Genomic DNA, 13,623 nt, shown 5'->3' on the forward strand with positions numbered 1-13,623 from the left:
GTTGACATACCTATATTAAAATGAATCCCTGTTTCCCCTGGTCACGACATAGCTTGGGACCGATTTCAACGATTTGTCCTTTTTTTTAAGTTTTCTAATATTTTGTAGAAGGTTCTACGGAAAAAATAAGACAGTTGCGCAGAAAATATAAGAAAACTTAATGACTAAGTAGGTACATGAAAATTTCTATGGTAATTTTGGCGTATTAATTTGCAACCGCCAGCAGGATGATGATAAACGTGAAATTTGGTGCAGGTTTTCTTACGCAACATTTTAATGAAATCCACAATGAAATCCCCACAAGAATTTTGGCAGCACCCGTCGTTTTAGATGATATTTGGCACCTACACATTTAGATTAGCCGTACCTAGTCAAGGCCGCAATAACACATAGACCTTTTTTATCGAACAGCTGCACCACCTGATCACCTGATGGTAAGTGATCACCGCCGCTCATGGACACCTACAGCATTATTAGGACTGCGGGTGCGTTGCCGGCCTTGCAATAGGCGATACACTTGCCATCATCATAGCTAGATGGAAAAACCCCCGCAGCGAGTCCATTCCATATTTTACACGTGCGAGGAAGAAAGGAACGAAGGACTAATATTTTTATTTCAAAATTCCCACGGGGTTGCGATAAAGTCCAAAAATTGCAATCGCAAAAATTCAAAATTAAATATTTCAAAAACGGCTGAACCGATTTCTATCAAAAGTAGCTAAGAACCACCGCAAGGAAACCCGCTGCCACGTGAAAAAACCGCATCGAAATCGGTCTAAACGTTTTAGAGCTACGAGGCTACAGACAGACAGATAGACATTGGCAAACTTATAATACCCCTTTTTGCGTCGTGGGTTAAAAATCCATGCGCAGTGCCGAGGCCGCAAGAAAGGTCCAGTCGGCCGGCGGAGACGCCGTGCAGCCCGCGCCGCGCCGCCCTGTCCGTAATCCATTGTTATCAGCCGATAACAACCGCTGACTACCTTATCTGCGCCATGTCATCCCACGTCCCACGTCGCGCCCAGGGCGACCATGGTGCGGGTGCGGGACACCGAACACGAGAGGGACGCGGCTATAGGCGAGGGTTGCAGCCGTAAACAATACCTACCGTAAGCTCTAACTAACGTCACAGATTATCATCATCCCAGCCTATATACGTCCCACTGCTGGGCACAGGCCTCCTCTCAGAATGAGAGGGCTTGAGCAGTAGTTCCCACGCGGGCCCAGTGTGGATTGGGAACTCACACGTCACAGATTATACAAGTACACAAGTTACAACTAACACACAACTACACATACAAGTTACTAGGTACGTGAATGATCTTCAAGTTGCAACACCTTTAATCGATGGCTATTGGATACCACCAATCAATCAATTGATGTATCTATACTTTCTATGTGCAAATACTCCAATATACCTGTACAAGTTATTTTATGTCAGGTTTTTTACATTTCTTTTCTAAAATCTTTAATTGAATACTCTAACTATAAAAAAATCATTTTTAATAAAAGCTTTTTTTGCTGACCGTACTTTTTGTTCACTGTACTTGCATTGTCACCCAAACTACATTTGCATACCAAATTTCAAGTCGAAGCTATTAATCGTTGAAGCGTTCCGTCCTGCGGAGACGATCCTGGCTGGACTACCAGGATGTCACTACTAGATTATCGTATTGTCACGCGATTTAGATAAGTATTCCAAATTTCAAGTCAATCTGACTACTGGAAGTTGGTCAAATTCGTTGATATACGAGTATATGTACTAACGTAGAATACTCGTATATTATGTCAATGGTCAAATTTAACTTGCAAGATTTGATTGTTTACAGACAGACAGACAGATAACGGGACAGGTGAAACTAAATTTAAAAGCTTGTAAAAATCGTTTGTTTTTGTGTGTAATTTTCCTTGCGTAGTAAAAGCGACTGTAAAAAAGTCACACAACTTGATTTAAAATATAGTGTCTTCGATTGTAGATTGTATCTACTCTCGATTCTGAGCCAACTACGTCAGGTTTTCAGTTATTACGTACTTAACACATTGTCTAATGTAATAATAATATGAATTCGTCATTAGCTGCGGTAAGATGAGAGATATTTTGTAATAAAAGTATCTGATGGCTACAAAAATTACTAACCGGATTTTAAAACACCTAATGACATCCACAAATCAATGCACATTGATTACTTGTCAAGCACCAAGGTACACACTTAACCTCAGTTCAGTTGTTATCAGCGATAAAACATCAGCCTAGTGTTCGCCCCGCGCCCCGCCGTTCAGCCAAGTGTTTAAAACTGCAGCAAGTTACGTTTACGGAAGCTCGCGGGTTAAAACATTGCGGGAGTAAACGGCGTCATTTCGGCTTCATAAAGCGACGCAGTTAACGCGGCGGATGTGTGAGGGTTACGGGGCTTACACCACATCAGCACGCTGCTGGTTATTTGGGGTGACATGTCATACCTCATACGTAACGTCCCTTGTGGTGGCATGCATATTGTTTAGCTTAGCGCTTGGTGTTTTGTCTAATCATAGCACATCGTACAACCCTTTTGGGTACGATATTTTAGGTATAAAGCCGGCCACACACGCTAGGTTATAACCGGCGATGGTTATGCCTGCGCAGTTCATAATGTACAGGCATAACTGAGAAATGACTCCTTGTGCGCAGGCAAGCAAAATTTGGATATAGGTTAGCAATTTTATATTTTTTGGTTATACCTGCACAAATAAAATGTGCAGGCATAACTATCAGTTATAATATAACTTAGCGTGTGTGGCCGGCTTTACCGGTGCCATGATGGTTTGAAGTTTTGAACCGAGAGTTCGTACAGGTTTGTCTTTACGTGTGTGTGTCCTATGAAACTCGGTCGAGCCTGTTGGTATTGCTTGCACGCTCAAAACCGACATGCAAAATCTAGCGAGCGTAGCCTACTTATAATAACTAGTGTTTCCGTTGAGATGTCTTTGGTCTGCCAGTTTATTAGGTTTCGTTATCGTCTTAGGCCATTAGCTCCACTGATGAGTTGTTACATTTAAACAACATTTTGTTTCTTTGCACGTTCTCGTAAGTTGTGTTAATAGGACGAACGGTCGTCGCCGCAATCCGCAACGAACGCCGATCACGGTCGCCTCTGCCGTGTGCCGTCGCCGGCTTGGGAAATGAGAATGTACTGGCGGTCACACCGTTGCGTATATAGCTCGTAGCATGGTACGAAGCACCTTTAATTAGCGAGCATTGAGGGCAGACAGTAGGCAGCGTCTGCAGCTGCACCCGTGCCAGCAACAGGGTTATAGGTAACACTAACGCTGTCTACCCTCATTTCACGGCCCAGCCTTTATCTATCGGCGAATAGCTGGGATGCTGGCTTTTCGCCAAAAATATTTTTTACTAATGATTTTTATGGACAAACGATATTTTTTCCGAAACTATAAACTATACTATTTCAGATATATTTCAGTACTATCCTATAGAATCCTATAGATTGTTACGCTTAGTTACTTATACATTGTCTGTGTGAACAAAAGAAAAACTTTTTGGGCGAAATATTAGAGAACCTAAAAATCCATCTACAATCCTACCTATGTTCTTGCAGCTTTTTATCGAGCAGTGAGATGGCTTTCAAATATTAGCACAAAACCAACCAACGGCATATTCCGTTTTAAGGTTTTCCGTAAGTGTTTGTGTGAACGTAGTTACTTTATTTTATTACCAAACCTACGGGTACGTTTATGTTTACCTACACGGTATGACGGGCGGCTGCGGCTTGTAGCTCGCAGTCACGTTTAATTGTCCCGTAAACCCGTAATTCCAGTTTTACTCGTTTATGTCCCGGCCGTTCGCGGCCGTACGCCGCGCGGACGCCGCGTGCCGGCCGCGTAACGACCGCGGCGCGTGCGTAGCCCGCACCGTCAACTGCCAATCGCTAAGTTTTTATAATCGCCATTAAATTCGGCGTTAACTTAAAGACGATGATTAAAGTCGATCTGAGTTTTGCGATTTCTGTGGATGTAATGCGAGTGCTTGCGCTTATAGGCGCGCCATTTGTAGAGATGTTATGCCATTAACTAAATTTATAAAAGTTTTCTCAACTTAAGGTGAGTTATGTCTGTAATTCGAATTGTAATAAAATTCATTATATCCTAGCCCTCTAGGCTGGCAACGCATTTACAATCCTCTGATGTTGCAGGTGAACCATGTGTGGTGGTAAGTACTGTACCTATTGTCTAACGCACGTTCTGTCAAACGAAACTAAGTTCTGTAAACAACTAAGCAAATGAAGTACCTATTTACCTAAGTTAAGGTAAGGTAGGTTTATATGACTTAGAAAAGCCCAGCAACGTGAGTAGGGCATGGATACCGGTATTCGGTATTACCGAAAAACCGGGATACCGGTCATTTTTTCCCCTCTTTTAATACCGGTATTAAATATGTAAAACCGGTTTTTCGGTATTTTGACTTGTGCTTAAAATAGTTATAGACGACTTTAATTTCAAACAAGAAAGCACTATTAATACTTGTTTGTTTGTTTGTTTATACTCTTTATTGTACAAAAAGGAAAAACAAAAAGGTAACACACTAGATAGGTAGGTAGATAACTTGTCTTCAGACTATGGCTTTTGAAGTTGCCTTTTAATCTACTTTCAAATTTCAAATTTACCGCGCACAAGTTTGCTTTGCTTATTTGTAGTGTATGCTTTCTCGAAGTTGGACCTACCTAACTGACCGTTTGTCCCAGGTATACATAGCCGTCAACAACTTCGAGCGCAGAGCCCCCGACTATTGCGGGAGTTGGGACAACATGGACATTAGTTAGACATGACTTTCGTCTTGCCCATGTTCATTTTTAGGCCAACTCGGTCGGAAACTGCTGAGGTCGGCGAGGATAGCACTGAAGTCTTCCATGGTCTCAGCCATGACTACAATATCGTCGGCGAATCGAAGGCGAGTGAAGTACCCGCCATTAATGTTGATGCCTCGTCCTTTCCAGTCCAGAACCTTAAAAGCATCCTCCAATGCAACGGTGGACAGTTTCGGAGCGATCACATCTCCTTGTCTGACTCCCCGCTGCAGAGGAATAGGCTTCGTGCTCTGTCATGTAATCGGACGGACATAGTGGCGTTTTTGTACAGACACTAGACACTTCAACACTTCGATATACCGGTAGTCAACTGCACCGCTGGAGAGCCTGCATCACAGCCCAAGTCTCGATCGAATCGAAGGCTTTCTCGTATTCCACAAATGCAAGGCAAAGGGGAAGTTATACCCTTCGGTCTTCTGTATAACCTGCCGCAACGTACATGTGGCGTGAGGGTATGGGGGGGGGGGTGTTGCAAGGTGACACGGGGCGGCAGACCGCGGCGAGACCGCGCGACGCCGACGCCAAACTACCAACTTACAGCCTTATTCATAAAAAGTTAGAGCCTCCTTGAAGGCTCCTTGAAGGCCCGATGCTAAAAAACATGATTCATAAACGTCTGTTAGCGCTAATCAGTCGATCAAGGCTCTGCTAAAGTTAGAGGACCGTTGACCCTCCTTTATCTCCCTGCTAAGTCACAAAATGGCCGCCACAAGTTTGAACAGCTGACTTTGACAAGAGCAAAAAACCATACCGAAGATATTTATAGTGAAGGCAGGGCTACGCAAAGATTAAAAAAAAAAACTGGAAAATTTATTTTCAGGAATTTGTATTTAAAAATCCTCTAAATTAGCAACAATAAATTAACAATAAATATGAAAAAAAAATAGGATGATTACATAATTATGGCTTTTTTACACAACATAAACATGCGGATCGGAAATGGCGGGAAAACAAACATCTCGCTTTTTATTTTTTTTCCTGCTAATTTGCTGCCACTGCTGTCATTTTTTTTTTTTTAATTATCGATTAGGCCATTTTTGTCTTTGATTTGTCAAGGTGGCCAACATAACGCGTCTAATCCGTCTATCAGCAGCTCAACAACTAGCAGACTGCTAGCAAGTGTTTATGAATCATACTTCTCGACAACCGTCTATTAAGCTTAATCAGTCTGCTAAGTAACAGACCGATCAAACCTCAATTAAGGTTTTTTTATGAATAAGGCTGTTACAGATTACCACAAGTTGTAGCTACTCGTATACTATACATTCTGTCGATGTAGGTTATCTGGCAGAACAAATCTACTGACATTCATTTATTTACTAGCGTTTATCCGCGGCTTCGCACGCGTAAATCATTAGATACCTACAGCAGTTGAATTGAAATTCCGAGATTTCATTAAATTCTCGTGGGAATTCCCTAAAATTACATCGTGGTTTTCACTGAAGTTAAATTAAAATACCCATCTTAAATTTCATGACTCATAAGCCCAGCGGCTGTTATTTGGATATTTTATCCCTATCCCGTAAGAATATCGGGATAAAAAGTAGCCTTTGGTTATTCCCCATGTCCAGCTATCTTCATACAAAATTTCATGACTCTAAGCCGAGCGGTTATTAGTTCGAGATTTAATCCTTATCCCGTGGGAACATCGGGATAAAAAGTAGCCTATGTGTTATTCCAGACGTCCAGCTACCTACATACCAAATTTCATGACTTTATATAAGCCCAGCGGTTGTTATTAATAGAGATTATCCCTATCCCCTGGGGATATCGGGATATCGGGGCTGTTTTAATCCAGGTTATAAACTAACCTTTTGCCAAATTTCATCTAAATCCGTCCAGCCGTTTCAGCGTGAAGAAGTAACAAACATACTCACTCACACACTCTCACAAACTTTCACATAATTTAGACTTGCAAGAAAAATCGTGCAAGTTGTATTACATTGCGGCGCTCAATTGCCCACTACAGACTCGTTGGCTTTACGGCCTCGCAATGTAGTGCAACTTGCACGATTTTTCATGCAAGTCTAAACTCGGCATTGTATTAAGTAGGACTCGCTGTTGCCCGCGACTCTCTCCGCGTACAATTCATTTATCGCTATCCCACAGGAACAATACAATACAATGACTCTTTATTGAACACCAACACATAGTAAGCAGTACAGAAAACACAGGTATATATATAGAGATTTTCCAAGGTAAGTAATAGACGGCCAGAGCTTCAGAGCGATCGCTTCCAGGCAACCTTTAGATAGACAGAAGTAAGGAATAAATTTTAGCAGGTCTATGCAATTGTCCGTCCGTCCGGGATAAAACTATCCTATGTCCTTCCCCGGGACACGAACTAAGTATGTCTTGTGTATTGTATATCGAATATTATCTAAATCAGTTCAGCGGTTTAGACGTGATGGTAGCAAACCAATAGCAAACAAACAGACTTACAAACTTTCGCGCTTATAATATTAGTCGGATTTACATTATTTTATTACTATTATTACAGGACAATCCAATGCCAAGCAAAGTGACCTTTACAAATTTTAGCTAGCAAAATGTGATTCCCGTAAATTTTGTACCGTGACGTCATTGATTACCCAACTCAATTAACTAACTATTTATTTGAAAACTATTAAAAATCAAACACGTAGGAATTATAGTTGATGTATTTACTTAGTTGTTAGTTGTTAATTATTATTTCATCAACATCAGCCGGAAGACGTCCATTGCTGAACAAAGGCCTCCCCCTTAGAACGCCACCATGAACAACAACTCGCCATCCACCGGTTGCCCGCAACTCTCACGATGTCGATGAATTATTATTTAATAGATATCGAATACCCAAATAATAGATAGCAAAATACTGAAATTACACCCCAAGAGCGGTTGAAGCTTTATTAAATATTCTTTCATGTCGAAACGGAGCGACGGATTTTGGCATAGAGATAGTTTATGGGCCAGAGAGTGACATAGGCTACATTTATCCCGGAAAAATGCAGTTCCCGGGGGAACAGCGCGCGATATCCGAATACCACGAGTAACAAACACACATACATATTTTAACTTTTATAATTTTACTACGATACTAGTAGATCGTCATTAACCACCACATAAAAAAAGTCATCAACATACATTACAAAGGACCTTAATTTAAGGTGTAAAGAAATCTATCGCCCCGGTTCAATAGTGCGCGCGGCGCCAGTGCGGATGCCCCCCCCCTTCAGGCCCCTTCAGTGCCGCGTCAGACGTGCGTCAGTGTCCGGCGCGCCTCCGCGCCTTGCGTACGAGTGCACCATGCTGGTTCACTGACGGCCACTGACATTACGAGCGGCGATTGCACGAGGTTCCATTGTCACTGACCTCGGGGTGCCTACGTGTTTCTACAGGCTGATCAACCCGCAAGTAAACTGAGATCTAAGCAAGCTGCTGTGTTAGGTTTAGCAGCGATAGCACTGAAGCATATACTGAAGTCAAACTGGGACGCACCGCGCATAGATAAGGTAGGTACCTACACCTAAAAGAGTCATGATATTGGTTTACTTAGGTATTTACATTTAATTGTATTGTATGTTTACTCATTTATTATTGAGATTATGTCGTAGTAGCTCGAAAATCGAAGTTCGTGTCGTGCGGTTCCTCTCGCTCTCGTATTAAATAGTATAAGTGTCAGAGGGACCGCACGACACGAACTTTGATTTTCGAGTTTCGTAGTAGCCCTGCTGATGTCGACGCGTCGTCTTTTTCGTTCTTATTGCGTGGACATAAAGCTTTTTTTCTATCGGCTATTGCCGATTTTGACTTGTCAATTAATTAATTTGATTGCTTAATAACGATATCTCTTGTCCGGGTGAGCGGTTAGTTCCGATGGAGTGCCGAAAAGTTTCTCGATGAGGGCTACGGCATAGATGTCGCTAGTGTCGCTGCTTAAGTGGCTAAATAAGAAACAACACAAGCTGAGATATGAGGTGCATAGGAGAAATTCGTGTCTGTATCGTTGTCCAGCGGTGGTGTAGCGGTATAGCACACGGCACGGAATGCCGAGGACCTGGGTTCGATTCCCAGCGCTGGTCTTATTTTTCTGGTTTTTCTGTGCATCTATATTTCAGTTTGTATTTTCGATTTTGTCAATTAATGTTAAACAGCAATACCCTCTCCTGAGTCCGGCCTTTTTTTGAAACTTGTGACCCAGGCGTGGTTGACATTTTGGATATTATTTCAAAAATCTTAGAATCCGTTATTCAATGAACAATTCGTACTTTATATAAAGTACATTCGGCCGTTATTCTTAGTGTTAATTGTTTCTTTATAAAGTACGTGAGGCCTCAGGAGGATACAGAAAATTAAATTGATCCTCAGTAGCGTTCAAGTTCCATATTTTGGCTGCAGCTGAAAATCAGCGCTGTGGTTCTGTACCTCAGTATTGCTGAGCTGCCAGCTCTCTCGGCTATTTAATAAGTAGGTGCTTATACATTAAGTTAATGTATGTAATTAGGGTTGCCATATGAAAAATCCTGACTTCACCATAAAAGTCCTGATATTTCATGTAACAGAGATTACGCAGTACTACGCTAGCTGCGCGCTATATATTATTGAGATCTCCTTGGCTGTGATTTAACCTATATTAAGTTGCTTTGAAAGAAGTATTACTTATTAATTTTGTTGATGAAAGTTTTTATTAAGAAAATATTAAGAAAATACAAAATATCCATAAGACTAAAACTACTATTAAATTAAAATAACTAAAACTAAATCTTTAATTAAAAAAGAGAGGTGGGCCTCTTGGCATGGTGCCCATCGCGCAGGCAGCATTCCCGCGTTGAACTGCGATTGAGATTCTTTGCGCGAGAAAGCTGCCGGCGCGAGGGTTGCCTGTTGCCTCCCTTAACCTATTGCTGAGCTCCCTGTGTAGCTCCAGCGCACCCTTACCCCAAGGACCTAGAGTCTCGACGCCGAAAGCAAATAAATTATATTGGGCGCCGAGACAGCTATATTTTGTGACCTTGAGGCGTTCCCGGGCGTCTGCCGCCGCCCCCGCACATTTGGTAGTTGCTGGTAGGTAGGACGCCGCCAGGGTATCTGTACAGGTAGCGTCCCACACCAGCGCACGGCCAGTCTTCCAGGGTATCAACGACATTCCGTCAGGGCGCTTGCCATCGCTCCGTACAATCTGGGGCTCCGGAGCAGCGGGAACGTTCGCACTAACGAGCGCCCTTCTGAGAATGTCGTTGAGAGCGGCGTGGCGGGACAGACGGCCGGCGCCCGAGGAGCAGATGAGGCCATGGTGGCCGAGACTGTCCACTGGAGCCCCACAAGAAACACAATTGTGACTTGAGCAGATTTGGTTGATTAGTTACCACTTAATTTATCATTTTACTCATAAAAAACGGAGTTGATAAATGTATCATGAAAACAAACGTTTTTTTTTTCAATGAGTTCAAAAATCCGGACACTTGGCAAGTCCAGCCGCAATCTGACAAAGGGTCAAAAATCCGGACATGTCCGGACAAATCCTGACGTGTAGCAACCCTATATGTAACCTACTGTTTATATGCTGAATAAGCATTTTTTTCCTTTCTTTCGAGGCACGAGGCAGTTCTCAAGATATAAATTCAATGCGTTCCGTTAGAAACTGTATGTTTTATATATCAACTTTTTAAGCAGTCGGCTTCTCTTGCATCATCAGGGTAGTACATCAAGTGAGATTACCCTGTTATCACTATAAATAAATAAATAAATATAAATATCACGGGACAATTCACACCAATTGACCAAGTCCCAAAGTAAGCTTAGCAAAGGTTGTGTTATGGGTACTAAGCAACGGATAAATATAATTATACTTATAGATAGATACATACTTAAATACATAGGAAACACCCAAGACCCGAGAACAAACATTCGTATTTTTCATACAAATATCTGCCCCGACACGAGAATCGAACCCGGGACCTCAAGCTTCGTAGTCACTAACCACTAGGCCATCTGGTCGTCTAAATATATTATGATTACAGCAGTACCTAAGTTGGAACCCGTGTCGCCTGTTGGATCCTGCGATGTCATTGGGCGCCCTCGGGCATCTGCAGCCGGACGCCGACGCGCGGCTGATCGCGGCCGTGCGCGCGCGCCGCCTGCTCTACGACCCTGCGCACCCGCGGTACTCCGACGGCCGCGCCAAGTTTGAAGTCTGGAGGGAGATGGGAAACGAGCTCGACGCTAGCGGTACGTTGACTACTTTTTTACGGCTAGGAACACGACATCTGTGAATAAAAATATTAACCTACTTTTTAGTAAGTATTCTGGATTGTATCGCGCAAAAAAACAGTAGGCTCAAAGAAGCATAAACGGTAGCATTATTTTTCGCCGACTCTGTGAATTGGCGCTACCATTGGACGCTTTATGATCATGATGATGCATGCATAAAGGTGTTTTCGGTACATCCTGTAGCATAGATAACAGTCTTCAATACACAACTAATGGATAGTAGCTAACTAAACTAGGTTATTTTGTCAAAGTACACAGGTACAACCTGATGTGAGTAGAGTAACGTAATGTGTGGAAGAATGACTAACGCTGTCAGCAAACACGCCGCAGCCACAACAGGCCGTCTGTTGACACGGCGCGGGCGCCACTGTTTACAAATACGCGCCAAAGCGAAACAAGCATATTTCGGCGTCCAGCAGGAAATTACTGACTTGCCGAAAGGGCTGATCTACACGGTGGCGGAAATACGAGTGAAACCGAAGCCACTGATAGGACCTATATCAGAGAGTTGGCAAAGCAAAGATAAAAAGGGCGAATGGAGCGTATGTGCTCATTGATATTGGCATTTGGTTTGATTGTTTGGATTGATAGCGTGCATGCTTGAAAGCCAACCCAGGCTCCCGTCTGTTGACTGTTGACATACCAATAGATTAGGAAACACTACTGAGGATCTTACGACTACATAAAATTACACTACTTACCGTTAGATCGCTAGCTTACCTAATTACCACAGGATTGTCCTTTTTGCAGCGTCGGCGTGCAAGGCCCGATGGAACAACATCCGCGACAACTACCGCAAGTCGCTGATGCGGCGCGCCTCCGGCCGCCCGGCGCACGCGCATTGCTACAAATACAGACACATGCTCGTCTTCATGAACAAGTTCTTCAGGTGCAAAGACCTGAACGAGAGCGCGGAAGATGAAGACGAAGACGGAACGGCTGAGAACATAAAAGAGGACTTCGAAGATGATGAAATCAGTGAGCATGATGACCTATTAACCGAAGAGACTCATGAAACGGTTAAACCAGTCTTTCCAATTATAAAAGAAATTAAAAGCGTCGTAGAATCAGAACAACAAGGATCGACGATAGATTGCGAATATCTCGAGAAGAAAGAATCTGTGAGTCCCACGCTTTCGTTGCCCCTCCATCGGGTTTCGATGGACCCGGTGGACGCGTTCCTGGCGGGACTGTCTCCGACCCTGAAGGCCATGAATCCGGTGCACCTGAGCCTGGCGAAAGCGGAAATCTTCGCGGTCGTGCACAAGTACGAAATGAAAGGGCTGCTGGAGGGCGGCGGGTGGCCGACGGATGTCAACCCCCTCCCGTAGTTAAATAATGCATGTTTCTGTATAAAGTTCTCTAACTTAAGCCCTGGAGTACGCGCCGTCGTGTTTTAAGGACAAGTGTGCTTGCCACGGACCAAGTCAGCCCTGAGGTTTTCAGTTCCATTTAAATGTAATTATGCTTCTAATATACAAATGCGATTTGTACATAATTTAGTGTTTAGCATTGTCAACTGTGCAACTACTCAAACATATTACTGATAATAAACAGGTATATCCTATATGTTGATTATTTAAAGTCCTACTTGCGTAATATCGGTGATATCATCTGAAAGTTATTGCTTAGCTTAACTAGACAAGGTACTACTGTTTCTACTATCTGGGTACAGTGACTCGAAATTGGTCTCGGGCTCCAACACCAGACTACACCATGCTTTACGATCTTAGGTCCTTCCAGCGCTTGGTTGGTAGGTACCTCGGACAAACAACCGATCAACGTCCACTGGGTCCTCCCAAATAGCTCTTTTTACGGCCCGATCCTCTCCCAATCTTTCCACTTGTCCAAGTTACTGGAGTCTGGTCTTATTTTACAATAGGTATAATTGTTATTGAAACATAGCAGTATAAACTTCCTCGTCAGTTCCCAGTACCGGAGGTCACCGACCGACTTCATTAGTTAGGCCTACTCTCACGCCGCCGCTTCATTAACCTTTCAAATTATAATGAAATGCTTTTGTCTGTCGAGCCGCCGTTTAGTTTTGGCAAGATGGCCGCGCACGTCACCCGCCGACCACTCACACGCAGCTTGTTTTGATCACGGGCTGATTTATGTTGACGACATGTCATGTCTGTAATTAATGAAACGAAGAATTTAAAGAAACAGTTTGCTCTCATATCATACAATATCGTTATCCTACTAACATAAAAAATGCAAATATTTGTTTGTTTGTTACGTTTTCAGGCTAAAATGGAAGTACTTAAGTCAAGTTTGGTATTTAAGTAGATAAGTACTTGGATCTCAGGAAACAAAGACTACATTTAATTACAATAGTCCACCTCCGTCAAGCGTACTGTGTGAAAATGCTTGTGTGTACGATAAAGCCACATTATAGAGCATATAATACTGTACAACCAGAAGAGATGGCGCTGTTTCCAATAGATTGATCACTATCGATAAAATTTATTTTCTGATTTTATTTATTTAATTGTTCGATTCGCACACTATC

General features: G+C 42.8%; 1 protein-coding gene across 2 annotated transcripts; it reads left to right on the top strand.

The window, feature by feature from the left end:
• The first annotated feature begins 8,101 nt into the window (after positions 1-8,101).
• LOC141440798 (uncharacterized) lies at positions 8,102-12,678 on the top strand. 2 transcript variants are annotated; one of them, XM_074105342.1, is made up of 3 exons: positions 8,102-8,353; positions 10,862-11,069; positions 11,862-12,678. In XM_074105342.1, exons 2-3 carry the CDS (start codon positions 10,904-10,906, stop codon positions 12,440-12,442), a joined length of 747 nt encoding a protein of 248 aa, XP_073961443.1. In that variant the 5' UTR covers positions 8,102-8,353; positions 10,862-10,903; the 3' UTR covers positions 12,443-12,678. The 2 variants fall into 2 exon arrangements, with proteins under 2 accessions (XP_073961443.1, XP_073961445.1); XM_074105344.1 differs by having other exon boundaries at positions 10,865-11,069.
• Positions 12,679-13,623: the final 945 nt, after the last annotated feature.

Source organism: Choristoneura fumiferana, chromosome 23 (assembly GCF_025370935.1).
Source record: "Choristoneura fumiferana chromosome 23, NRCan_CFum_1, whole genome shotgun sequence".
Classification (NCBI taxonomy): Eukaryota; Metazoa; Arthropoda; class Insecta; order Lepidoptera; family Tortricidae; genus Choristoneura; species Choristoneura fumiferana.

Coding starts and splice junctions, on each gene's coding strand:
- LOC141440798 (XM_074105342.1), top strand. CDS start 10,904: ATGTCATTGGGCGCCCTCGGGCATCTGCAGCCGGACGCCGACGCGCGG. Junction 11,070..11,861: donor AAACGAGCTCGACGCTAGCG/GTACGTTGACTA, acceptor TCCTTTTTGCAG/CGTCGGCGTGCAAGGCCCGA.